At 46.0% G+C, this 26,106-nt stretch overlaps 2 protein-coding genes across 5 annotated transcripts in view; one reads left to right on the forward strand and one right to left on the reverse strand.

Moving 5' to 3' along the window:
- The window catches only part of ELF1 (E74 like ETS transcription factor 1), a 129,760-nt gene extending 117,025 nt beyond the window's left edge, over positions 1-12,735 (reverse strand). The window contains exon 1 of one of the 4 annotated variants that reach the window (XM_075918946.1): positions 12,624-12,735. The gene's annotated coding sequence lies outside the window, so the exon portion shown is untranslated. Of the gene's footprint in view, positions 1-10,970; positions 11,781-12,098; positions 12,446-12,493 lie in introns of those variants that run through there. The other 3 variants (XM_075918942.1, XM_075918943.1, XM_075918944.1) reach the window with 3 other exon arrangements.
- WBP4 (WW domain binding protein 4) overlaps positions 12,636-26,106 on the forward strand; it is a 28,734-nt gene continuing 15,263 nt past the window's right edge. Inside the window, exons 1-5 of the mRNA XM_075918949.1 lie at positions 12,636-12,746; positions 18,820-18,892; positions 23,373-23,435; positions 23,529-23,652; positions 24,648-24,827. Of these exons, the coding sequence (XP_075775064.1) occupies positions 12,745-12,746; positions 18,820-18,892; positions 23,373-23,435; positions 23,529-23,652; positions 24,648-24,827 (442 nt within the window). The 5' untranslated portion in view covers positions 12,636-12,744. The remainder of the gene's footprint in view (positions 12,747-18,819; positions 18,893-23,372; positions 23,436-23,528; positions 23,653-24,647; positions 24,828-26,106) is intronic.

Here is a 26,106-nt window from a genome sequence, read left to right on the forward strand (position 1 = left end):
CATATAACTCAGGCCTGGGGAGAAATACCCTCCATGAGCCAGATCTAGCCCACCAAACTGCTGGATTCAGCCCGCAGGCTCCTGACTGCCCCTCACACGCTGATGAGAAAAGCAGCTACTTCACAGTGTTATTTGAACAGCTGAGAGCCCGGGGGAGAGGAGGAGAAGCTTCCAACACTGCTCCTGGCCCCAGCACAATCCCATTGGCTGGAAACTGGCCAATGGGTGCTGCCTATTGTCAAACACCCACCCCCTCTCAGGCTCCTTGCTATTCGAAAACCACATGGCCCCTAAAGCCTGGCCAGTGGAGGGAGGGGGAGGGGGAAGGCGAGTCAGGCTGTCTGTCTGTCTGTCTGAGAAGGCTGATGGCTGGGAGTCAAACTGACAAGTCTCCTGGCCAAAACCTGCCTCTAGCACCCCAACCCCTTCAACCTAGTCCCCTAACCCCAGATTAAAACTGCTTCCTTCACTCAAACTCCCTCACAGACCCCACACACTCTCTTGCACCCTAATCTCTTATTGCAAGCTCCCTTGCACTCAACCTCCATCCCAGACTGTGCACCTCCTCCATCAATATGGATGAGTGTGGCCCTTGACCAAATTGTTGGAGTGGCCTCCAATCAAAAATTATTACCCACCCTTGATCTAGTCTAACTCAATGGTTCTCAGTGTTTCCAGACTACTCCACCCTCTTCGGGAATCTCATTTATCATTCATACCCCATGTTTCACCTCGCTTAAAAACTTGCATTAACCTTGCATGGTATCCCTAGCCTCTGTTTCTCTGGAGGTGGGTGATAGGGGAGGATCATGTGAGGATTACCTGTTGTGATCCCTCCCTCTGGGGCATCTGGTATTGGCCACTGTTGGCAGACAGGATACTGGGCTAAATGGACCTTTGATCTGAACTAGTATGGCCATTCTTATGTTCTTATTTTTTGGTTTTAGCCTTATGTAGCAGGACTTGGGTTTTCTGCACTGACCATGGCAACCCCATTAAAACAAACCCACAGTTTGAGAACTGCTGATATGGTATATAGAACAATGTAAACAAATTACTGTCTGCATGAAATTTTAGTTTGGGGTGGGCAATAATGTACCCTGTGGTACATCAGGGTTAGTCCCTAGTAGGCTGCCAGACACGTTAAGTGTTTGCAGGGTATGCCTGCTTCCCGCAGCAATGGTGAACAACGGCCAATGGGAGCTGCAAACAGCTGTAACTACAGATTCTCAGGTAAATAAAGTAACTGGTGGCACGCCAGTTGCTAACCCTTGCAAACCACATCCATTGCCCACCACTGTTTTAGTTTATACTGTGTTCACTAATGCTTTTAATGCAGCCTATTGTAAACCAGGAAAATACTAGATGAATTGATGTAACCCCTGGAAGGCCTCCACATACCCCTAGCTGAGAATCACTGATCTAACCAAAGCATGCTCACTATGAAAGAAAGCATTATGCAAGGCTCAGAAGTTCAGATTTGGGCCTACTGTGCTGCAGTTGTAGGTTCTAAGCCTGCAGTGACTCTGTGTGAGAGATATAGAGCTGCTATGTAATGTCATATCTGTCACACTATGTTCATAAGGCACGAGTTAAATCTTATTGAATTTAATAGCTTTGAGTCCATTATATTGAAAATGTGAATGTGTGTACACCACTGGGGGATTTTATGGACTTTCTTTAAGAGGAAGGAGGATTAATGAAGTCTCTGAACTATAACATGACCTTCAAAAGCAGCAATGGGCAAAAGGGCCTCTGTGGGCCGGATTTGACCTGCCAAGCAGGTTGATCTGGCCCACAGAAGTTCTGCCAATCAGGGCCTAAGGATGGGGGCATGCACGGTGCTTAGAGTCTACCCTGGCAGTTGACTCTAAGCGCTGTGCATCGGAGGGCAGGGAGCGAGAGACTTCACTGTTTTCCCCATCCCCAGGCCAATCGGGGCCTGGGAGCAGGGGAAAGCATGCAAAGTCTCCTCCCACCCTACAAGGGGCTTGGCCCTTAGAGTCAATTGCCAGCTGCTGCTCAGCTGGGAGGTGACTAAGCATGGAACTCCTGATAGACTTGGGGGTGTGAGGGGAGCACACAAAATCTTGGGGAAAGGGACAGGGGGCAAAGACTTTATGTGCTCCCCCACCTGCAGACCAGTCAGGGTCTGTGGGCAGGGAAGCACGGAAGTGTCCTGGCCCCGCCCATTCTGCCTGAGGCCCCACCCTTATGGGGCTAACCAGTGCAACTTAAGACATTTTTGAAGTCGCCCCCAATCAAAAATTATTTCCTGCCCCTGTTCAAATGACTATGTTGAACAATGCAGAATACAACTGATTTACAATTTCTAAGTAGAATTCTTAAAAAGTACTGGGGAGGAGGAGATTACAAGCCCCTCCTAGGAAATCAGCCTTTGAGGCTTTGCATGGGGAGGTAGGATGGGAGTAGGAAGACCTTTCGTCTGCTGATCATCCGTAATAGGAGGACGATTCAAAGACTCAATCTGAATTCTCCAGGGGCCAACAGCCAAAGATTATTTTTGGATAAAAAGCCTGGTCCTAAACAGGCTTTGGGCTTTTGTTCCAATCCCACAAATGACAAGGACCTCTAGCCCACAATCCTTAGGGAGGGGTTTGAAGGACTAATAATTGGAATAACTAATACAAATCAGAACCTTTCAGGAGGTGGGGGGTGAAGATTGACCTCTACTAAGATTATTACCATACATGTAGGTTATATTGCTTTTAAATGCAGTACTTTTACCTTAAGATTAGTAGTAGTGTAGTAACTTATAACTGTAACAATTACAGGTATACTGTCTGAGGAAAGAAGAAAAGCAGGTCTGCTGCTGAGGCAGACTCTGGCAATGGCTAGGGAGACAAAAGTCTAACAGTAGACATCCTTATTGAATCACTGAAGGGAAAAGGAGCTGCAGTTGCCCTCAACTGTGACACTGAGGTCTAACAATTGTACAAGCACTGAATGCAACTTGGTGAATGAAGGGAAGTTATTGTATATTTGGATTATAAGACTTTCCTCTATAAATTCACTGAATCCATCTTAAGAGAGGACTGTGGGGGAGTAAACAAGGAAGCAACACTAGCAGTGCCAAACACACAGTTAGAAAATAAATGGTGGCTGCTGTAAACTTCAAAGAACCTGTCTCCACTCAGTTGCAAACTTTGCTTTGCCCAAGATGGAGTTACTAAATTAAAAAGGCTACAATAGTGTTAAAGTGTTTTATTCCTAAAAAGTGGAGTGAGTTGTCAGGGTCTGTCAAGGCAGCATCAGCGAGTTCTAAAAGAGCAAGAAGTCGACTAAGAGACTCTATGGAAGAATTTATCAGGTGCTAGTGCTGCTATGGTCCCCATGTAGGAGATAGGGGAAACACCTGGGACATGCATAATTTGTTTTATTGTTTTAAGTTCTTTATTCTGAAACACTTTTATTTAAAATAAATGATACATGTTTTTAAGGATGCTGTTTGGTCACTGATTATCACTGTAAGTGCCACAGAAGAGATGAAACTACAGCGTCTAAACCAGAGCTAATTGATTATTTTTTGACAAGGTCCCAATTTCTTGGTCAATGTACAATATCCAGGTTCCCAAGAAATAATAAAAAAAACCCAGCAATAATAAGCAAATAAAAAGATGTTGGGGTTTTATCAAAAGCATCTGGTAGTCTGGATTGGGCCTATTGACCATCCTTGATCTAAGCCTAAATTAGAGCTGCTCAACCAATCACAGTACTAAACTGGGAAAACTCCAGTCATCTGAAGAAGTGGGCTGTGCCCATGAAAGCTCATGATACCATCTACATGTTTTGTGAGTCTATAAAGTGCTACCAGACCATTTGTTGTTTTTTACAGTACTAAAAGTCTGTCACATAGGATCTGGCCTGAGATTAGGAGAATTGCATGATTTCATACCCAATGCTTTGTTAATTAACTTGTAAAATAAATTAGCAACTCATACTTCACTATCTTAACAGGTTGGGATTAGGGATGTTAAAGAGCAGGTAATTGAGTAAACATGTAACTGCTGAAAGTTTAAACATTTACACGGTTATCCAAACCTGCAGCACAGAGCGGTAGCCAGTGTGTACACTGGGAGCCAGCTTTTAAGCCGGCTCCCAGTGCACACCGGCTCCTTTCTGCCACTCCACTCCTGGAGAGCCATATGCCACCCTCACGCTGCTACCTTTGACACAGAGGCAGCAGCATGAGTTGGCAGCTTACTCCCTGGGAGCTGGCGTGCACCGAAAGCCAGTTTTAAAGTTGGCTCTTGGAGACCACCAGCTGCTGCCCTGAGCTTCTGCCTCTGATACAGCTCAGCATGCAGCATCTCATTGGCAACTCCTCAGACTCCCCTGCTAAGCTGGCCCATCTGAGCACTGGCAGACCAGGTACCATTCCAGGCAGCAGGGAAGAAAGCCAATGAGCCAAGGGAACTGACTTCCACATATCCATGCATGCATGAATGCTGTTCACGCAAAATGCAGCAGTCAAACTGCATCTATGCTTTTTACTCCAAGCACATGTATTAAGCTATCAGAGGGGTAGCCGTGTTAGTCTGGATCTGCAAAAGCTACAAGGTGTACTGTGGCACCTTATAGACTAACAGAGGGTATGTCTACACTACCCTCCTAGTTCGAACTAGGAGGGTAATGTAGGCATACCGCACTTGCAAATGAAGCCCGGGATTTGAATTTCCCGGGCTTCATTTGCATAAGCGGGGAGCCGCCATTTTTAAAACCCCGCTCGTTCGAACCCCGTGCAGCGCGGCTACACGGGGCACGAACTAGGTAGTTCGAACTAGACTTCCTAGTTCGAACTACCGTTACTCCTCGTGGAATGAGGAGTAATGGTAGTTCAAACTAGGAAGCCTAGTTCGAACTACCTAGTTCGTGCCCCGTGTAGCCGCGCTGCACGCGGTTCGAACGAGCGGGGTTTTAAAAATGGCGGCGCCCCGCTTATGCAAATGAAGCCCGGGAAATTCAAATCCCGGGCTTCATTTGCAAGTGCAGTATGCCTACATTACCCCGCTAGTTCGAACTAGCGGGGTAGTGTAGACATACCGGCTACGTCTACACTGGCCCCTTTTCCGGAAGGGGCATGTAAATTTCACGAGTCGTCGTAGGGAAATCCGCGGGGGATTTAAATATCCCCCGCGGCATTTAAATAAAAATGTCCGCCGCTTTTTTCCGGCTTTTAAAAAAGCCGGAAAAGAGCGTCTAGACTGGCCCCGATCCTCCGGAAAAAGTGCCCTTACTTTGAAGTAAGAATAAGAGCCTCCGGAAAAGGGCACTTTTTCCGGAGGATCGGGGCCAGTCTAGACGCTCTTTTCCGGCTTTTTTAAAAGCCGGAAAAAAGCGGCGGACATTTTTATTTAAATGCCGCGGGGGATATTTAAATCCCCCGCGGATTTCCCTACGACGACTCGTGAAATTTACATGCCCCTTCCGGAAAAGGGGCCAGTGTAGACGTAGCCACCCAGATGAATTAGAGCATAAGCTTTCGTGGGCAAAGATCCACTTGTGCATCTGACAAAGTGGGTCTTTGCCCAAGAAAGCTTATGCTCCCCAATACATCTGTTAGTCTATAAGGTGCCACAGGACTCCTTGTCACTTTTGCATGTATTAAGCTGTCACTGTTAAATGCACTATGTTCAGCTTCCACTGAAAAGTCCTGAGCCAGAGAGATACTTCCCATAACTAACATTACATCAAAATCACATTCTGCGCAACATGGGGTACAAAGCACAGATCCCAGAGTTTAAATGTCTTGCAAAAGGTACTCCCCCAAAAACTATGCAATTGCTATTGCAAAGCCCAAGTGTTCAAAATTCATGAGTCACACCATTAAAAAACGTTCTTCTTTGTATTTTGGTGTCTTGAAATTTTTAGCGGTTACACATTTACACAGCACTGGGAGCAGGGGAAGTGCTGCATGTAATCATTTACACCATGTGACCCCCAGCTTACCTGGATCCAGCCCCCAGAGGCATTGGGGAGCCCATACTGGCATTCCATCTCTCCTGCTGCAGGGCTGGAGCACACAGAATCTACTAGGCTTGGCCACCCCTAGATTCTGATGTGTGAGCAGAGTGTCTTCTCCCTCTGTTGGGGGCCACGTCAGTGAGGGTTGTTTGGTTTTGTGGGGGGGGGGTTCTTTGTTGGTTGGGTTTTTTTGCTTCTGATTTGTGTGTGTGTGTGTGGCTCCAGACTGATTTTTCTGTGGGACAACAGCCCCGACCCAAAAAAGGTTCCCCAGCTTTGATTTATATACTACCACATTTCTAGTAATGATAAGGACTAGAAATTTCCTTGTTTAAAAATATAAGTGTGTTCAAGTTTCTGAGCTAGGACATCACAAGAACATAGCAAATATTTTGAGACTCACAACAGTTGGCAAAACTGCAATCCATGGAAAATGTCAAAACAGCAATCACATTGGAACTCTTATAATCCTATCAAAATCAACCTAATTTCAAATTCAGATAAACACTCAAACTTTATTTTCTGTTTCACTTTTTACCATGGCTATATTGGTCAAGAATATTAAGAAGCATGATCTCTAATGCAGATGAAGTTATAAATAAACATCAAAATTTTGCTTTTACTGATGCATCTTGTTTTTCTCATAGGCGGTGATTGTATTGTACTGAACAAAGCATCTTTGCCAGTTTAGTTATGCCCACTCTAGGGGTACATCTACACAGCATAGCTTAACTCGAAATAAGCAACTCAAACTGTTCTCTGTCAATTGCGTAACATTTCAAAATAGCTTATTTTGAAATTGGGAGCATCTACACAACACTTATTTCAAAAGAGAGCACTCCTCCTCCAATTTCCCTTAGTCCTCGTAAAATGAGGGCTATAGGAGCTGGAGTAAGAAGTCCTCCAGCTTGACAGTATTTCAACATTACTTCGAAATTACTGCCTGCTGTGTAGACATGGACTAAGTTATTTTGAAATAACACTAGTCATTTCGAAATAATGTTGCTGTGTAGATGGAACTCTAGGGGAACTTGGGCCAGTACAGCATACTGGTATTCCCATACTGGTAAAGCATTCCCAGGTTGGAGACAGTCTAAATTTCATTATAAAAACCCATCTTGCTTATCACTTAGTTTGACTTCTCCAGTTCTCACTATATGGGAGGTGGAGAGGGAAAGTGGGAAGGTATAAGGCAGGGGTGGGGAACCTAAGCCCCGTGGCAACATCTGGATTTAATCCCCGAAGCTCAGGGCTCCCCACCAGCATTGAGGAGCTTACACTGGTACTCTAGCTACCCTGCCATCCCCCCGTGGGCCTGTAGCACACGAAGTCTACTAGCCTGGGCACCTCTAAGCTTTGATGTGCAAGAGGATTGTGGGTATGGGGAGTGTCTTTCTCCTCCTCAATCAGGAGCCATGTCAGTGAGGGTTTTTATTTTCCTCACTTACGTGCGGCCTCCCAACCGATTTTTCTGTGGGTCAGTGGCCCCTGACCCAGACAAAGTTCCCCCTCCAGTATAAAGTAACTGGTAACCTTGCTCTCTATTGAAATACCACTTATTTAAAATTTCACACGTTAAAAACTTAGGCACAAAAGAAGTAAATTAAGGATGCAGTGTTCCTTTTTTTTTTTTTTTTTTTTTTTTGCTCAGCTACAGCATAGAAATAGATGTTACAGTAAAAAAAAATGAAGTAAACATGGAACTACAAACATGATGTTTTCATAAATATGTAGGACTCAAATGTAGCTCCGAAATCAAATGAAATATTCACTTTTAATATGGAAGCATTCTCAAGGATACTACAAGTTTGTGTCCAACGCTTCAATTTGATCCAAGCAGGCAAACAGCTGGAAGTCTGTTCCAGTTCATGAAATTTAGGTACAGCCCCAGGCTGTTGGTAAGCTACCAATTCAGTCCCTGCTCAACTAGTCTCATTTTACCTACCTAACAAAATAAAAAGATCTGAATGAAGTTTTTTAGAAATGGGTGCCTGAAGTTAGGCTCCGATGTTCATATTCAGGATTCTAAATAAGCAGCCAGGTTTTTAGGAGGGCTGAGCACCCATTTCTCTCTGACCTTTTGGGTACTTAGTACTTTTTTTAAATCAGTTCACTTTGGAAGTCTAAGAAATTTTTTAAAATGTCTTGGCCCAAATGTAAATATATATGTGCCAAAGATGATTTGACAGATGTATAAAGTAGCTCCGCCAGCTTTTGTGGTACAGTTGACTTCCGATAATCTGGAACCTATGGGACCCAGGTGGTGCCGGATTATCGGATATGCTGGATTATCAGGAGGTACTATAAAATGGTTTTTTTTATATATATATATATATATATATATATATATATATATATATATATATATACATACACACACACACACACACACACACACACACACACACACACACAGTATATACTGTATATAAAGTGTTTTTAACCCTTTTTATTGTAGCACAAGCACTGTCCAGCGTCACACAATGCCAGTGGCAGACTGACTCGGTCCCATCCAATTTCGCTTGGTTCAGCTGCTGCCTTGTGAAAGGGTAAGCAGTGAGGTAGTAAAGTTTGCGGATGATACCAAACTGTTTAGATAGTCAAGACAGAAGCAGACTGAGGGACTACAAAAAGATCTCACCAAACTGAGTGATTGGGCAACAAAATGGCAAATGAAATTTAATGTGGATAAGTGTAAAGTAATGAACATCGGGAAAAATAACCCCAACTATACGTACAGTATGATGGAGGCTAATTTGGCTACGACAAATCAGGAAAGAGATCTTGGAGTTATCGTGGACAGTTCTCTGAAAACTTCCACACAGTGTGCAGCGGCGGTCAAAAAGGCAAATAGGATGCTAGGAATTATTAGGAAAGGGATAGAAAAAAAGACCCAGAATATCTTACTGCCCCTGTATAAAACTATGGTATGCCCACATCTTGAATACTGTGTACAGATGTGGTCTCCTCACCTCAAAAAATATATTTTGGCCTTGGAAAGGGTTCAGAAAAGGGCAACTAAAATGATTAGGGGTTTGGAGCGGGTCCCATATGAGGAGAGGTTAAAGCGACTGTGACTTTGCAGTTTAGAAAAGAGGAGAAGACTGAGGGGAGATATGATAGAGGTCTATAAAATCATGAGTGGTGTGGAGAGGGCCGATAAAGAAAAGTTATTTATTAGTTCCCTAAATAGAAGAACTAGAGGACACCAAATGAAATTAATGGATAGCAGGTTTAAAACGAATAAAAGAAAGTTCTTCTTCACACAGCATGTAGTCAACCTGTGGAACTCCTTGCCAGAGGAGGCTGTGAAGGCTAGGACTATAATAGAGTTTAAAGAGAAGCTAGATAATTTCAGGGGGGTTAGGTCCATAAAAGGCTATTAGCCAGGGGATAAAATGGTGTCTTTGGCCTCTGTCTGTCAGAGGATGGAGAGGGATGGCAGGAGACAAATTGCTTGACCATTGTCTTTGGTCCACCCTCTCTGGGGCACCTGGTGCTGGCCACTGTCGGTAGACAGGATACTGGGCTAGATGGACCTTTGGTCTGACCCAGTATGGCCATTCTTATGTTCTTGTGACTCGTTTTTTGCTGAAGCTCACTCATTAGGCTCTTGCCATTTTGATGCCAGACTATTGGGAGTGCCGTACAAAACTGGATGCCGGACTATTGGAGTTTGACTGTACTTAGTCCATGCTGGCTCTGTGACAATTGTTTTAGGCTCACATTTCACTAAAAGTTAACAGGCTTCTGAAGCACACAATACAGTGCAAGTATACCATAGTATAAATTTATGAACAGTTTATGAGTTTGGGAGGCTTGAGTTTCTAAAGCCCACAAATTTGGAAAGCAATTTGGTGCAGCTTCTCTTACCTTAGCAATTGTTAAGGCATTTTGAGACAAATTAGGAACCTCAATTTAAAAAACAGTTTTGAATTAGCTTATTCCACATATTCATTTTTTTAATTGACTATTAAATTACTATTGGGCTACTTTAAAGTGTAAATAGAAAGGAATTTTTGCATAACATGCACGTTTGTCCACTAAGGGGCGGCCATGCTTCACCGGGCCCAAAACACATACATGAACATACACAGATATTAAGCCTCAAAAATACTATGCCTGTTGTAAGTCTGGGAACAAAACAAAAAAAGCAGTTAAAAAGAACAGTAAAACCATCCCACTGGGGTTCTGTATGTAAATCACTTAACTTGGTCCCAGTTTTAAATATCTTCATATTAACTTCTCATTTGTGCTACTATGGATTTTAACATGCTGCTACCATTTAACTTTTTGTAGGAGGTCTATAGCACTCTAGTGATAGTTTTTTGATCTGAGGAAGTGGGTCTGGCCCACGAAAGCTCATCATCTAATAAACCATCTTGTTAGTCTTTAAAGTGCTACATTGTCCTGCATTTTGCTTCATAGCACTCTAGGAATTTGTTTCATTTCACTGGATCCACAAAGATTTCGCCAAGTTTCCTAATACTAATTCAGAACAATACTTTTAACAGCTTCTTCAGAGTACTTATGGTGAAATCCAATTTGGAATCTCTAAAGCTGAATGCATAATAAAAAAAAAAGTTAAGACGACGAATTATTTTGTATACAAAGGAAATACTTTTAGACATTAGTCTGTTGCCCAATTCACTCTCAGGAAAATATTCAATTAAATGTTAATAGTCAGCAATATTCCTTTTGTAAATACAAGTTTTAAGTTTAGAGGAATAAAAAAAACCCTGTATGCCTTTTCCACCAAATTCTCATTGAATCATCTTAGCGGATTAATTTCACGGTTTATTTTAACAACTATTTCCAGAGACGAGCATGTAGACCAAGGTTCAACCCAATGCACATTTGATAACTAAGCTGTAAATTACACAAAAAATGGGGGCTTATCATGGAAATGCTGACAGATACATAACTGCCGCCATTAGCTCTGACGTTTTGACCACACAGCCTCCTTCAGAAAAGAGCAAACTTACTTTCTTTTTTTAGGCTGCTCTTTATGAATCCTAAGAGTAAATAAGTTTGTTGCCGTTTTCTACTTTTGTTGTGAATTTAAGATAACTTTTTTGTTCCATTTACAGCCCACTTTTTTTCTCTCTTGCAACAAACAAAATGCCTCTGTGTTTAATGACTCATTTCAGACTTTTCAGTGGACTTCCTCCTCCTCCCCTGGTGATTATAGAAAAAGACTGTCAGTTGTGATTACTTCCCCCCCCCCCCCTTTACCCAAACACTTAGATTGTGTAGAAGGAAAGAAAACTAATAAATATATTTGGGGGAGGACACCAAAAGTATGGGGAGGACGAGGAGAATGTTTAGAACTTTAAACTTAAACTATTTCTCCTGTAAAAAGACGGCCATCTGCTCTGTGTTTAAAATAATTCCCAGCCAACTGAGAATAACACCGCTATCCGTCTGAGACTTTTCGTCAGTCCTCAGAGTCATAATTATTAAGTGATAAACATCATCAGGTCCCGATGCAGAAACAGCCAATCTGGGGCTGACATGTAGATGTATTCAGAAAGAGGCAGCACACAGGCTGCTACTGCTGCAATGAGCACACACAGTGTTGGGCAAACACGTCTTGTATTTCGCGGAGCCAAGTCTGGGGCCTTTTAGTCCAAGACAAAACCAAAAGTTGCTGAGTGCACAGGTGTGTGTGCACGTAACTTCAAGGCTGCACACCGCACAGGCAGAGCAGCCACCCGAAACTCTCCCAGTCTCTTGGCACCAATGCCAGCACCACAAGGCTACCTGAACCAGGACAGCTGCCACCGGGGGTGGGGGGAACGAGGAGCTCTGGTGAAGGGGGACGTGGAGGAGTCGATGGGTTTGGGGCACTGGATGCGGGGAGTGTCTCAGGTTCCGATGGGGGAAGTGGAGTAAGGGGGGGCGGGGGAAGAGGGGGTCCCTGAGGGGAAGGTGAGGGGAAGCCCGGGGAGTGCAGGCAGGGAGGGGGAGCGCCCCAAAGAAGGGGAACAAGGGATCCGTGCGGGGGGGGGAGCTGAGACGGGGAGACAGGGGCGAGCAGACGCCGCGGGAGCTGGGTCCGGTGACCGGGGGGGGGGGGGGGACGGCGCCAGCAGGGACAGTTACGAACTCACGAGGCTCAAACTCCACGGAGAGTTGGCGCAGCCGCGGGGCGCCTCACGCGTAACAGGGACCAGCCGGAGCCAGGCGCTCCCGTGCGTGGCCCTGGTGTCATTCGCCCCACCCCACCCCTGCGCCGCCGGTGGGGGGGGGGGGGAGCGGGAGAGAGAACCAGCCCGGCGTGGGGGATCGAACCAGTGACGGCGCAGGGGGAGACTCCCCGCGCCCTGGGACAAGCGCAGCTCCCGGACCCGTCGCCCGGGCAGCCCCAGGGGAGCCCCCCGCCCCTCCGCCCCGAAGTTCTGAGGAAGCTGTCTCGCGCCTCCTTCCTCCCCTCAGGTGCGCCACGAGCGCTGGCGCGAGGGGAAGGGGCGTCGGGAGCAGCCCATAGCGCGTGCGAGTCACTCACCGAGCCGCCGTGGCTGCCTGGTTCAGCGGCTCCCCGCGGAGCGCTGGTGACTGACTCTCGCGGGGGGCGGGGGGGGGAGAGAGAGAGAGGGAGGCGGGGAGCGCGGCTTGAGCCTTCTCGGCGTCCGTACCTTCAGCCCCTGTGACGGGCCAGACACCCTGCCTAGGCTGAGTGCAGCTGCTCGGGACGTTCGAAAGGGCCCGGCGCGCGGGACTGGGAGCAGCGGCGGCACCCGGAGCAGAGCGGCGGCGATGTGAGTGTCTGTGAGGGGCATCCCAACTGCCCCTCCCCCCCGCGTGTGCCGGGGAGCCTCTCCCCTCCCCTCTGCAATGAGGGCAGCAGAGACCCTTCCCCCCCTGCACGGGGCTGCCAACCCCAGCCCACGCTCTGGGGGGGGGGTTTCTCGGAAGTACACGTGCCCCGCTGCGCAGCAGCCACCTCCCAACAGGAATCTCCTTAGTTTAACAATTCATTCTCCTCCATAGCCTGGGGCAGGAGAGGATGCTGCTTACAACGACCAACGGGTCAAAATAACGTCCTCACCTGTGTTACTACTAACACTCAAGTGATTAATAGAGAGAATTTGACCAATCTGATTCACGTGTTCCTTACTAGGTGCTGGCTGTTTTGTGCCTGTGACTCTAGCTTGTGGGAACTAACCTGAGCACCTCCACTTTCTGTTTTTCGGGAACTTCACTTTCCTGGGCTGCAATTTTTGGGTAGTAAACACTGCAGAGGAGCGTTTATGTTCCACCCCCCAACACTGGCATTTGATACGGTCTCGCATGATATTCTTATTGATAAACTAGGCAAATATAACTTAGATAGGGCCACAATAAGGTGGGTGCATAATTGGCTGGATAACCGTAGTCAGAGAGTTGTTGTTAACGGTGCTAAATCCTGCTGGAAAGGGATAACAAGTGGAGTTCCCCAAGGGTCTGTTTTGGGACCCGTACTGTTCAATATCTTCATCAATGATGTAGATATTGGGATAGAGAGTACGCTTATTAAGTTTGCAGACGATACCAAACTGGGTGGGGTTGCAACTTCTTTGGAGGATAGGGACATAATTCAAAAGGACCTTAGCAAGTTAGAGAAATCATAGAATAATAGGACTGGAAGGGACCTCGAGAGGTCATCGAGTCCAGCCCCCCGCCCTCAAGGCAGGATCAAGCTCCGTCTACACCATCCCTGACAGATGTCTATCTAACCTATGAGGTAATGGTCAGAGGTAAACAGGATGAGGTTTAATAAAGAGAAATGCAAAGTGCTCCACTTAGGAAGGAACAATCAGTTCCATACATACAAGATGGGAAGTGACTGTCTAGGAAGGAGCATGGCGGAAAGGGATCTAGGGGTCATAGTGGACCACAAGTTGAATATGAGTCAACAGTGTGATGCTGCTGCAAAAAAAGCAAATATGATTCTAGGTTGTATCAACAGGTATGTTGTAAGCAAAACTCGTGAAGTCATTCTGCCGCTCTACTCTGCACTAGTTAGGCCTCAGCTGGAGTACTGTGTCCAGTTCTGGGCGCCACGTTTCAAGAAAGATGTGGAGAAATTGGAAAGGGTACAGAAAAGAGCGACAAGAATGATTAAAGGTCTAGAGAACATGACCTATGAAGCCAGGCTTCATGAACTGGGCTAGTTTAGTTTGGAAAAAAGAAGATTAAGGGGGGACATGATAGCAGTTTTCAAATATCTAAAAGGGTGTCACAAGGAGGAAGGAGAAAATTTGTTCCTCTTGGTTTCTGAGGACAGGACAAGGAGTAATGGGCTTAAAGTGCAGCAAGGGAGGTTTAGATTGGACATTAGGAAAAAATTCCTAACTGTCAGGGTGGTCAAATATTGGAATAAATTGCCAAGGGAGGTGGTGGAATCTCCCTCTCTGGAGATATTTAAGAACAGGTTAGATAGACATCTGTCAGGGATGGTGTAGATGGAGCTTGGTCCTGCCTTGAGGGTGGGGGGCTGGACTCGATGACCTCTCGAGGTCCCTTCCAGTCCTATGATTCTATGATTCTAACTTATAAGTAAGCTCATTTATTTTAAGGTGATATAACATCACAGAGAAAACACATGGTTTTTTATATCCAACCCCACGCAAGCCTGACATTTGTAATTGGGACCTATTGGGTCTTGGCTGGATTGCAAGAGTTAACCTCACTTGCTGTCCTCACTGCAACCCATGATAGCCCACATCCAATGTGCCAAAGTTTAGACTCAGGGCAGGGGGCACAGGACTCCTAACTCCAGTCCTACTGTCTTCTGTACCCCATAGGATGCTCCATCAGTGCCACAGACACTATGCAACGTGTTACGCTCTACCATGGCTCTTCCTGAAGGATTGAGGTGGCCTGACCTAGATTTCCCTCTCCATGGCTCTTGGCCACCAGGAAGCAGCTCCTGATAGCTTAGCACTTCTGCGCAGTGTGCTTCCAGTGGTGAGGGATCAAGGCCACATGCCCAGCAAGCTGGGTCTGAATCATGCTGCTCCTGCCATGCCACAGTGTGGCTACGTCTAGACTGGCATGATTTTCCGGAAATGCTTTTAACTGAAAAGTTTTCCGTTAAAAGCATTTTTGGAAAAGAGCGTCTAGATTGGCACGGACGCTTTTCCGCAAAAGCACTTTTTGTGGAAAAGCGTCTGTGGCCAATCTAGACGCGCTTTTGCGCAAAAAAGCCCCGATCGCCATTTTTGCAATTGGGGCTTTTTTGCGGAAAACAAATCTGAGCTGTCTACACTGGCCCTTTTGTGCAAAAGTTTTGCGCAAAAGGGACTTTTGCCTGAACGGGAGCAGCATAGTATTTCTGCAAAAAGCACTGATTTCTTACAGTAGGAAGTCAGTGCTTTTGCGGAAATTCAGGCGGCCAGTGTAGACAGCTGGCAAGTTTTTCCGGAAAAGCGGCTGATTTGTTTAAGTGTTCCACTCTTAAACACAGCCTGTGTGTTTAAGTGTTCCACTCTTACCTGCAGAACAGGTTATTTGGGGTTACCTGAATGCTCCAAGCCTTCTCTGTGCCCGGGTGCTGCTGCAGCTTCCTATTCAGGAAGACAAAGGCCCCTTTTCAGCATAGCTAGCCACAGTGGGACTGACAGATTTGCCAGGTCCCTGGCAAGGTGGTGGGTTTTCATGCTCCCAGAAGGGGTGGGGCCTCAAGTTGAAGGGGCAGGGCTAGAGACAGACAGCCCTCAGTGCCACCCAAAGCATGTCATACTGGCTTCTCCAGCCAGTCCTGGGAGCTGCCCAGAGCACTCAACACTGCACTCTGGCAACAATTTAAAGGACCCAGGGATCTCTCAGTGGCTGTCTGGAATTTGTCATAATATACTTGCTTCAAGCAAGGTCAAACGTGTTCAGCACATAGCAAAGAATGAAGGTTATAATACAAAATGGAAGTTGCACAATAAAATAGAGTCTACAATTTGGTACAGACATATCGCATTCTGTTGCGTTGTTTAAAGGATTTGGGACCTGAAAAACGATGTGAATACTTTTGTTTGGCAGTGAGAGAGCAAAGTCTTCACATGTTTGTCATGCTAGTCCTTGGATACATCTGTTATATCAAAGAACAATGGGAGCTTATCCCAGAACAGCTGCCCGATTTACATCTTTCTCTTACTGTGTTAACCATTTCTATTTCAAGTATTATTTTACCACATATCCAATTAAGGTGGATACAAAAAATTGTAATGTAGCATGTTTTAAAAAGAGAATAGTCCTGCCTTCATATATAATGAACCATGTAACACGTGATAAATATGCAGAGTGCTTAATAATTCCACAAATACCTGAGCATGTGTTTCACTTTATGCTCCATGAGCATGCTTTTCCATTGTGTCCAGCATATCTTAGGTGCAGTGGAGAGGCTGATAGTTCCTTGGTTTTTGTGCCTCACCCACAGGCATCTGAGAGCTGGGGGGTGGGGAAGCCTTAACTCAGTGGTTCTCAAGTGGGGCTCCACAGAGTCCCACAGCTGAAAACGGGTGCCCCGAGCCCTGGCTTCCCTCTGTGCAGCTGAAGCAGAGACCGGTGCAGGACTGAAACCCCAAGCTTCCCCCGCTGCTTTAGCCAGGAGCAGCTTGGGATTGAAACCCCAAATCCCTGAACTAGGAACAGGGGGTGAAACCTTGAGCCCATGGGCAGAGTTGCAGAAGCACAAGGGTCTTGTATCACTAAACTGCAAAGCCTGACCCAGAGTGGGGCAGTCCTGGAGGCAGCTGCACCTCCTCCTTTCCCCTAGTCCCACTCAGGCTCTACCTCTAGCCAGGTCTTAGCTGGGAAATTGGAGCAAGGCAGTGGTGCTGCTCTGGTGGGTGGTGCCATGGACTGGGTGGCCGTGTCATTTCCCTATTTGCTGCTGGTGCCCAGGATTGCGGCTGCTCTTCAGTTCCCAGCTCCTTTTGACTGCTCATGCAGCTGGTCAGAGCTGTCCAGGAAGCTCTGGGCCCAGCAGAGCCCTCAGGGAGTAGCCACTGACACACAGCCTCATATAGGTGGGTAGCCTGCTAAGGTGAGTTAGGGGATGGAGGTGATGCTTCCACTGACATTAGGCTTTGGCTACACTGTAAATTTATACTGCTTTAACTATACCAGTATAGTTGCAGTGGCATGATCGCCAAAGTGTGGACACAGTTGTAGTTGTAAAAAAGGTTCCCTTTACCAATATAACTGCCTCCACGCTAATGCATGTATCAGTATTAAGGATGTTAAGGACTAGTCGATTTCCCCCCTCCCTTGCTGCCTCTGTCAGATAGAGGCATCAAAGTGGGGGGGGAGAAGGGGTACTTCAAAGCAGCAGCGCCGCACAGCTGAACCGGGGTTCAGCTGTGCAGTGCTGCTGCTTTGAAACCCCAATGCAGCATTTCAAAGGGGCAGCCGCCGCACAGCTGAGCTGCAGATCAGATATGCGGCACTGCTCCTTTAAAACACCGAAGCGCTGTGGAGCCTGGGGTCAGCTGGGGAGTCCCCCACTGACCCCAGACTCCATGGCTTTGAAATGCACAAGAGCCCTCACTGGGGAATCTTGTACATTTCAAAGCAGGCACCTGTGTGCAGCCCAGAGTCAGCGGGACTTTCGCGTTCCTTCACGCATTCCCCAGTGGGAGCTCTTGTACATTTCAAAGGAGGAATGCAGAAGTTCCATTGTGTCTCAACCAGGAGAGAAGGCCCAAGAGGTGCTGTGGGCTTGCTCTGTAATTGCTTATTTCAATTTTTCCAGACTTTGGTATAATACATTTTGGCTACGTCTAGACTGGCATGATTTTCCGGAAATGCTTTTAACGGAAAAGTTTTCCGTTAAAAGCATTTTCGGAAAAGCACGTCTAGATTGGCAGGATGCTTTTCCGCAAAAGCACTTTTTGCGGAAGAGCATCCGTGGCCAATCTAGACGCGCTTTTCCGCAAAAAAGCCCCGATCGCCATTTTCGCGATCGGGGCTTTTTTGCAGAAAACTGTACTGTGCTGTCTACACTGGCCCTTTTGCGCAAAAGTCTTTTGGAAAAAGACTTTTGCCCGAACGGGAGCAGCATAGTATTTCCGGAAAAGCACTGACAACCTTACATGAGATTGTCAGTGCTTTTCCGGAAATTCAAGCGGCCAGTGTATACCCCTGGCAAGTTTTTCCAGAAAAGCGGCTGATTTTCCGGAAAAACTTGCCAGTCTAGACACAGCCTTCGGGACACATCCCAGGATATATTCCAGATTTGTTCTTTAATCCTTTGCACAGATTTGAGTTGTCCAAAAGTATAACTTCCCCTCTTCCCAAAATAGTATAGCATTACATTGTTTATTTAAATTCATCATGTTACATGGCCGAAGTATCTATTTTACATTATGTTGATAGTTTTAAAAATATCAGTGTATATTTTTATTGCAGCTATAATAAATTGTGCCTTCCCCAGTGTTATATATGCAATAAGTCAACTTACTGCAGCTGTTAATATTTAGAAGGCTATATGTGATGACAGAAGCACCAAAAATGTAATTTCAGTTGTACATGGAGGCATTGGTTTTGTAGAAATTATGCAAAGCCAGAGGAAACAGTTTGGGCATAATCCAAAGGCTGAGAACTTCTATCTGTTCTATTATATGAAACATTGCAGTCAAACTCATTAGTAAATTTTGTTTGGACTTAGAATAACTACTCTAATGTGTCTACAAAACCTTGCTCAGAAGTTGGCTGCGCAACCAAGCACCATGACAAGTCTGCATTTGCTTTCTGATGCTCTGTTCCAGAACTTTTTGCTTTGGTGATTTTGTTTCTGATTATGCATAAATGTATGTATTTTTTTTCTAATTTATTTATTTGGTTGTTCACATTTAGGGCTGATTACTGGAAATCGCAGCCAAAGAAATTCTGTGGTTACTGCAAGTGCTGGATAGCAGACAACAAACCTGTATGTTGGTCTAGTTAGTATAATATTACTGCTTCTGAAATACTGAAAATATGCTTATAAAATATTTTTTCAGTATTGTTTACTGACATATACGCTAATGTTTACCTAGTATTGTTTGTTTTAAATATTCCTTTGTAAGCCATATTAGCTATTAAACTGGGAGATGGGGCAGAATTTGCAAATTAAGACTTGGATCCTGCATTAAGCATTTTCTCTACTTCCATGGACCTCAATACAAGATTGGAGCTCTACATCTTGATCCTGTATTCTTTATCCATGTGTAAAAGGGCTGAAAAATCCAGTTCCATTTTCTAAAGCTCCATAATTTGAATTGTGCTCTACCTTGAAGTAAGGTTGGCAATGTCCTGGGAAAAACTAATCTGGACAGAGCACTTGTAAATATTGATTTAAGCCCAGTTTAATTTGGGGAAAATAAAATTATTATTAGAACATACTAATGAAAATTAAGTATTGAGCAATATGATAATAGTGTTGCAGTCTATGTAATATGTATATATTACTGGGAAGTGAAATATGAATTACGACATAATTTTCTTGAGAAAATACTAAATCAAAATGTATAGAAACATTCTAATGTTCAGTATTACATTACATATATTAGTATTATGCCTACTTCAATTTTACTATTTATTTGAGCGACGAGGAGTCCTGTGGCACCTTATAGACTAACTGAAGTGTAGGAGCATAAGCTTTCGTGGGCAAAGACCCACTTCGTCAGATGCATGCTATTTATTTGAGCAACTCTAAATTAATCTCCAAATCTGTTTCCTTATTAAATTTGATCATTTGAATTTATAACTAAAACACACTGTAATGTGGTGTGAATTAATGAACCAATTTTTAAAACAGAAAATGCCTTAAACTGGGACTAAATAGTTTTTCCCAGTGCAGTAAAAACGATGATTTCTCTCTATGTATAAAAAAACCCCTTTTCCTGCAGGACAACAGAGTGACATCATGTGTCACTTTCTGTACCACAGCCCCTCCCTTCACCCTCAGCCCCTCCCGTGGTCTTCCCCCATGCACCATGGAGCCGCGAGTCATGTGGCCTACCCCGGGCACAGTGCAGAAGAGAGGCTGCAGGTAGCCAGGGGCGAGGGGCTGTCTGTCCCACAGTGCCTCAAGCTGCTTCAGAGCAGGCAGGGGCTGGGAGCAGGCAGCTGCAAAGCAGAGCAGCCTAACTCTACGTAAGGCAGCTGCTTCGCAACCTCCCTCTGCCTGCTCAGTCCTGGGTGCCTCGGGTCACAGCCAGGAGCTGATTGAGAAGAACAGAGGGAGGCAAGGCCTCCGTTTATCTCTCAGCGAGCCAAGGTGGTGCTGCAGTATCGGGCCCCAGCAGAGACATGCTGCATCTTGGAGCCCACAGAGGTGCCTGTATTTCCCTCCCCCACACCGTCAGTTGTGGGTTGCTGGTGGGGAAATGGAGGTGGGTTGGCCCTCCGCCTCCTCCTGCAAATGGGACTCCCAGTCAAATCCCACAATGCACAGGGTGTGCCAGGTTCCCTCAGTACTGCCTGCATGGAAATGCCCCTGCCAGGTGTGGGGGGGAACTCCCCCCACAATCCCTTCCTGGCTCTGCACCACAGAGACTGCGAGTTAACCCCTCCCCTCCCGCACCCAGGCCTTGTCTCACCCCCCCCCCCCCCCGCCATCTTCACACTGCACGAGTTGGGGAGTTAGCTCCCTCCCCTCACCACGCCACCCCCCTCGGGCCTTTGACCCCCCAATGGACTCCACGTGGCTCAAGTCGGGGGGCTAATTCCCCCACCCCCCCAAAGTGTCACAAAGGGGCAACCAGCAGTGTTTGGAGCAGCTGCCAACCCACCAGTGCTATTTCCTTGTTGGTTAGGTAGCCCGTTCATGGATGAGGGCAGGGTGTGCGTAAGAGGGAGGAAGAGGGATAGGGTGTATGCGGGATGGCTGGTGTGGTAAAGGAGGATGGGGATAAGGAGGATATAGGAATAGAGGCAGGAGAGTAAGAATGGAGATGTGGAGATGTAGAGGGGGAGGGGTTAGGGAAGGATGGGGGTGTAGGATTGGAGGAAGGAGGTGAGGATAGGGATAGGCAGTGTGAGGAGGGGGAGGGGTTAAGGAGGATGGTAGGGATTTAATAGTGTAGTCAATTAACAGAATAACCAATAAGCAAAAGCTTCTAGTTTAATGCTATAGACTACACACATTCTTCCCCCTACCTCCTTGCCAGTAAATTTTTTAGCAGGCTGGCCAGCAGCCCAGCTCAGTCCTGGCTTGGGCCAGGTCAGGGACCTACCCCTGCTGCAACTCTGTATTTAAAGTGTATTAGGAGCCAAGCAGGGAGGCAGCCCGGCTCAGTTTGGGCTTGTGCCGGATTGGGGAGCTTAGTGCGCATACAACCTGGACAGACTGCTGCCCCCCACGCTGCTGCCTCTGATACAGAGGCAACCACAGGGCAACAGGGAGTCAGTCCGCAAGGGGAGCTGGTTTTTCAACTGGCTCTCCTCACTGACCAGCTTCCACCTGGCACCCCATGCTGCTGCCCCGATACAGAGGCAGCAGTGCAGAGCCTGGGGGTTTCTTCCTCTCTTCAGTCTCCTGCAGGAAGCCGGTGCTGGCACTATGATCTTGAGAGAGGCTGTCGAAGCTGGGGCTCCAGGAAGGTGGTGGCCTGAGTGCGGGTCAGGTGGAGGCAGCAGTTCCCTGCTGGGTCCCTGAGCGTTGGCGCCCTGGAGCGCAGCGAGGAACTGCTGCCGCCAGCCCCACTGCCCTCTGGCTCAGCCCCATCCCTCCTCTGGTGGTTGGAGGTGGGCTGAAAGACCAGGGCTGTGATCGAGGAGAAGGGTAGGAGACCCAGGGGTGAGAAGCTGGGGCTGGTGCAGCCCCGGCCCTCCTTGGCAGCCGGGGGGAGAGCTGGGCTTGCCTGTCCCCAGAGACAGAGGTTGGCAAATGTAGCAAGCAGGGGTCACCGCCCCCAGTCACCTATTTAAAAAGTAAAATCCCGGGTAAATACTATGCCCATCTTTACCTTGATGCTTTGCCTTTGTGCAGATCTTCTAAAGTCTACAGGATCAGCTGTGGACCTTAGAATGTCACCATACTGCGCAGGTCTATAGTTATTTAGCTTCCTTCTTGCTGGCCTTCTACAGTTGGTGCCCTAATCCAGCAGTGAGCAACCTACAGCCCGAAGGCCACAAGCAGCCCATCAGGGTTCTATGTGTGGCCTAAGAGACATTTGGTTTACCAGACTCTGTTGGTTTTCATCTGCATAGTTTATTTTCTTGCTAGTATTACTAAAGTGACACACATGTAAACCAAAGATCCATGAAATAAGATGCATGCTGATTGCACACAACATTGACTGAGACAGCCACGTGCTCCTTCGGCATCCAATCAAAGTGCTGCTTTGCTTCAGTCAGCACACCCCACAAATTCTAGGTTCACAAGTGCAGTTAGCAAAACTACACTACCCTGGGACACCATCTTGGTTACAACAATCCTGCAGCCCATTGAGATAAAAGAGGGCCTCTCATGCGGCCCACTCACTAGTTTAGAGTGCCCATTTCTGGTCTAAGCACTTAAAACCAAACTATCACTTTGAGCATATATTTGCCAAGTTGGTATGCCAAGAAGCCCGAGTACTTTTGAACTTTGATGACAAGTGCACTGATACCTGGATTCAGAAGGGATTCTCACAACCCCAAGAGTACCTAAACGCTCCATGGCTTTTCCATCACATATATCCCAGTGCACGTGCAGGGCTCCTAAGATCTTCAGGTTTCTGTTGCCCCTACTCTATATTTGATAGCCTTTTTGATTTAGAGGCTCTCCAATTGTCTTCCTAAATTATCCACAGCCTACTCCTAATCTGCCTGATCTCCTACTTTACATACCTTGGTTTTTGCTCCTACTCTGAGATTTGCTTAGCTGCAGAGTTCTTACAGTCCTCAGGAGCTCAGCAGATCTTAATATGATCTTCATAAAGCCCACAAGTTCCTACTGTTTTACTCAATGTCTATGGTAAGTCCTATAGAATTGGAAGGTAAAGGGGAGCAGAAATTGAAACATGAATTCTTAGATTGTAACACCATGGACCATGCAAAATTCTCAAATTACAGAGAGGCCCCTGCTCTTTAATTTAATAATATTTTAAATTAAAATCTCATACAAACCACCTGATGTCATCGAGACCCAATCAGTATAAAATTTCATAATGACATTTTTCAGAATATAATTGCATTTCCGTGCGTTCTACTGCTATGATTAAAAGTTTTAAGATTAAAAGTTAATTTCTATTAGCTAAATTTATAATGATTGGATTTTTCCATAACAATTTTTACCTATGTTCTTGTTAGCTTCACTTATTCTTAACTCCAGTTTAAGTAAGGTTTTATGTCTATGTATATATTTGTAGTTTATCAAAGAAAATTACTTCCATGCATATTGTTTTTTATTGTATTTTAATTTACTTTTGTCCTCTTTTAAGAGCATTGAATTTCATGAAAGGGGAAAGAACCATAAGGAAAATGTGTCCAAGAAAATTAGCGAGGTAAACAAACTTTTTCCTTTTTCTTCTAAACATTTATCTTTTTATCTCTTTTGTTTATGGGCTTGGCTATTTCTCCCCCTTTTTAAATTGTAGATTAAAAAGAAAAGTATGGAAAAGGCAAAGGAAGAAGAAAAAATGTCAAAGGAATTTGCAGCAATGGAGGAGGCTGCACTGAAAGCATATCAAGAGGATCTGAAAAGGCTTGGACTTAATTCAGGTAGTTCTTGTTGCTGCCAGAAAAGGCTTAAAGATAGCAATGGAGAAAATAGGGACAGGACTTTCTTTTTGTATTATTTTTACAGAAACTCTGGGATTGTTTTTACCTTGGCAAAAATGGGACACATTAGAAATCCTTACCATTCATGAGGGAACTCACCGTGACTCCAGAACTCACTGTGGTTCTGGGCAGCCACAGGGAACTCACTGCAAGGGCTGGAAGATGTTGAGAGTTCCCCGCGGTTCCTGGCCCCCATAGCTTGCCCTTCCAGGCAGGGTCAGGAGACCCGTGAATACATCAAACCACAAATAGCAATTCTGCGTATAGTAAGGGTCTGCTGTATAGTTTGCCACAGTGTTAGCAGTAGTGGAAGCTGTTAAGTTGTGCAAGCAGATATTTTTACGGTTATGTTTAATAATCCTTAAAACAACGCACGTGGGTGTTAAGGTTAAATATCATAGTCGAAAAAGTATCTAAGCACTATCTGCAGTACAGTTTCTATTACTACAGTAACTGGTGGAGCTCCACCAGTCATTAACTACGGGTCCCAATTTTCCCAATGGAAGTAAGTGCATAGCTATTAGTTGAGCTTTCACCCATCACATAACTAAGTCCCTTTTTCTTTGAATCTTCTGTTCAGCTGTAAAATGGGAGGTGCTTTTGTTCTGTTACCATGACAGTAAAATATCATTTTTTTTAAATAGTCCTGTTAGTTTGAACCCTCTGCGAAGAGTGTCTCCTTCTTAACACTTCTGGTTTCTAGCTTCTGTTGACTCAATGCTCAATAGTTTGGGGTAATCATTAAATTTAGATTATTCAGATTTGTTGTTTTTCCCAGTGATCCTCCGTCTGATTTTTAATAGTGTGATCTTACACTAGAAAAGCTTTTAATATTTAGTACATACATACTACTTTGGACTAAGTTGATATTTCCTGTTGCCTATTTGAGAAATGCCCAATTAGTAAATTGTGATTATAACTCTATTTCCTTTAAGATTCTACAGGTCCCAGTTCAACGCTAAGTAAACAGGAGGAAAAGGAAGAAAAGAAAGAAAAAAAGGAAAAGAAAAAAAAGCGAAAAGATACCTTAGAAGCACCATCATACAAAGTAAAGAAATGGGTGCAAGGACTTTCCCCTGAGGGTTACACATATTACTACAATAATGTAACAGGAGGTAAGTAATGGCAAGGAACAAACATTGATCTAATTATTCTCTGTAAACAAAACAGGGTGTCATACACTTTGCTAGCCTTCCCCTATCTATGTTGATAGGTTGTTTATTAGCGTGTGGACAATTCTATAGACTCCAGATTAGGAATGCTAAATTTCTATTAATCAGGTAATTGAGCAGTTAATGCAATTTCCATCGACTACTCAATTAGTTGATAAGCCCGCAGCTCGTACTATACAGGCAGTCCCCGGGTTACGTACAAGATAGGGACTGTAGGTTTGTTCTTAAGTTGAATCTGTATGTAAGTCGGAACTGGCATCCAGATTCAGCCGCTGCTGAAACTGACCAGCGGCTGACTACAGGAAGCCCGAGGCAGAGTTGCTCTGCCCCGGGCTTCCTGGAATCAGCCACTGATCAGTTTCGACAGGCTGAATCTGGACGCCAGTTCCAACTTACATACAGATTCAACTTAAGAACCCCAGGCATCCCCAAGTCAGCTGCTGCTGCCCAGATGCGTCGTGGTCCTGCCGCCCGCGTCCTCCGGGGCGAGAAAAGCTGCTCCACGTCTCCCTGGTCTGCTGGGGGCGGGGGGGGAGGGGGGGGGAGAGCTGTCCGCGTGCTCTGCGGCTTTGCTCCGTGTCTCGCTGGTCTGCTGGAGACCAGCAGACCAGGGAGACGCAGGCGGCGGACCGAGATGCACCGCAGTCCTGCCGCCCGGGTCCTCCGCGGCTTTGCTCCCCATCTCCCTGGTCTGCTGGTGGAGCAGCTTTTCTCGCCCCGGAGGACGCGGGCGGCAGGACCACGACGCATCTGGGCATCCTGCTGCTCCCGTCCTCCGGGGTGAGAAAAACCCCGTTTGTAACTGCGGATCCGACGTAACTCGGGGACTGCCTGTATTTAAAAGGCAGAGATGCAGCAGGGAACCCGGAGTGAGCTGGGACCCAAGCTCATGTCAGGTCCCGTCTGCTGCTCCTCTGCATTTGAAATTTAGCAAGAGCTCCACAGGGCTCTTACTACGTTTAAAAGGTAGAGGTGCAGTGGGGAACCTGGGGCAAGTGGGGACTCAAGCAGTCCCCACTCACCCTGAGTCCTGACTGCTGCACCTCGAGGCAGAGGTACAGCAGTCAGGACCTGGCATAAACAGGTATTACTTGAGTCCCCACTCGCCTCGGGTTCCCCACTGCACCTGTGCTTCCCCTGCACCTGCTCTCTCCCTGCCTCCCCAACCTCCCTGCTCAGAGATAGTGCTGGGGGGAACCAGCTTTTAAGGATTGAAACCTGC

The sequence above is a fragment of the Pelodiscus sinensis genome, chromosome 1 (assembly GCF_049634645.1).
Source record: "Pelodiscus sinensis isolate JC-2024 chromosome 1, ASM4963464v1, whole genome shotgun sequence".
Taxonomy (NCBI): Eukaryota; Metazoa; Chordata; order Testudines; family Trionychidae; genus Pelodiscus; species Pelodiscus sinensis.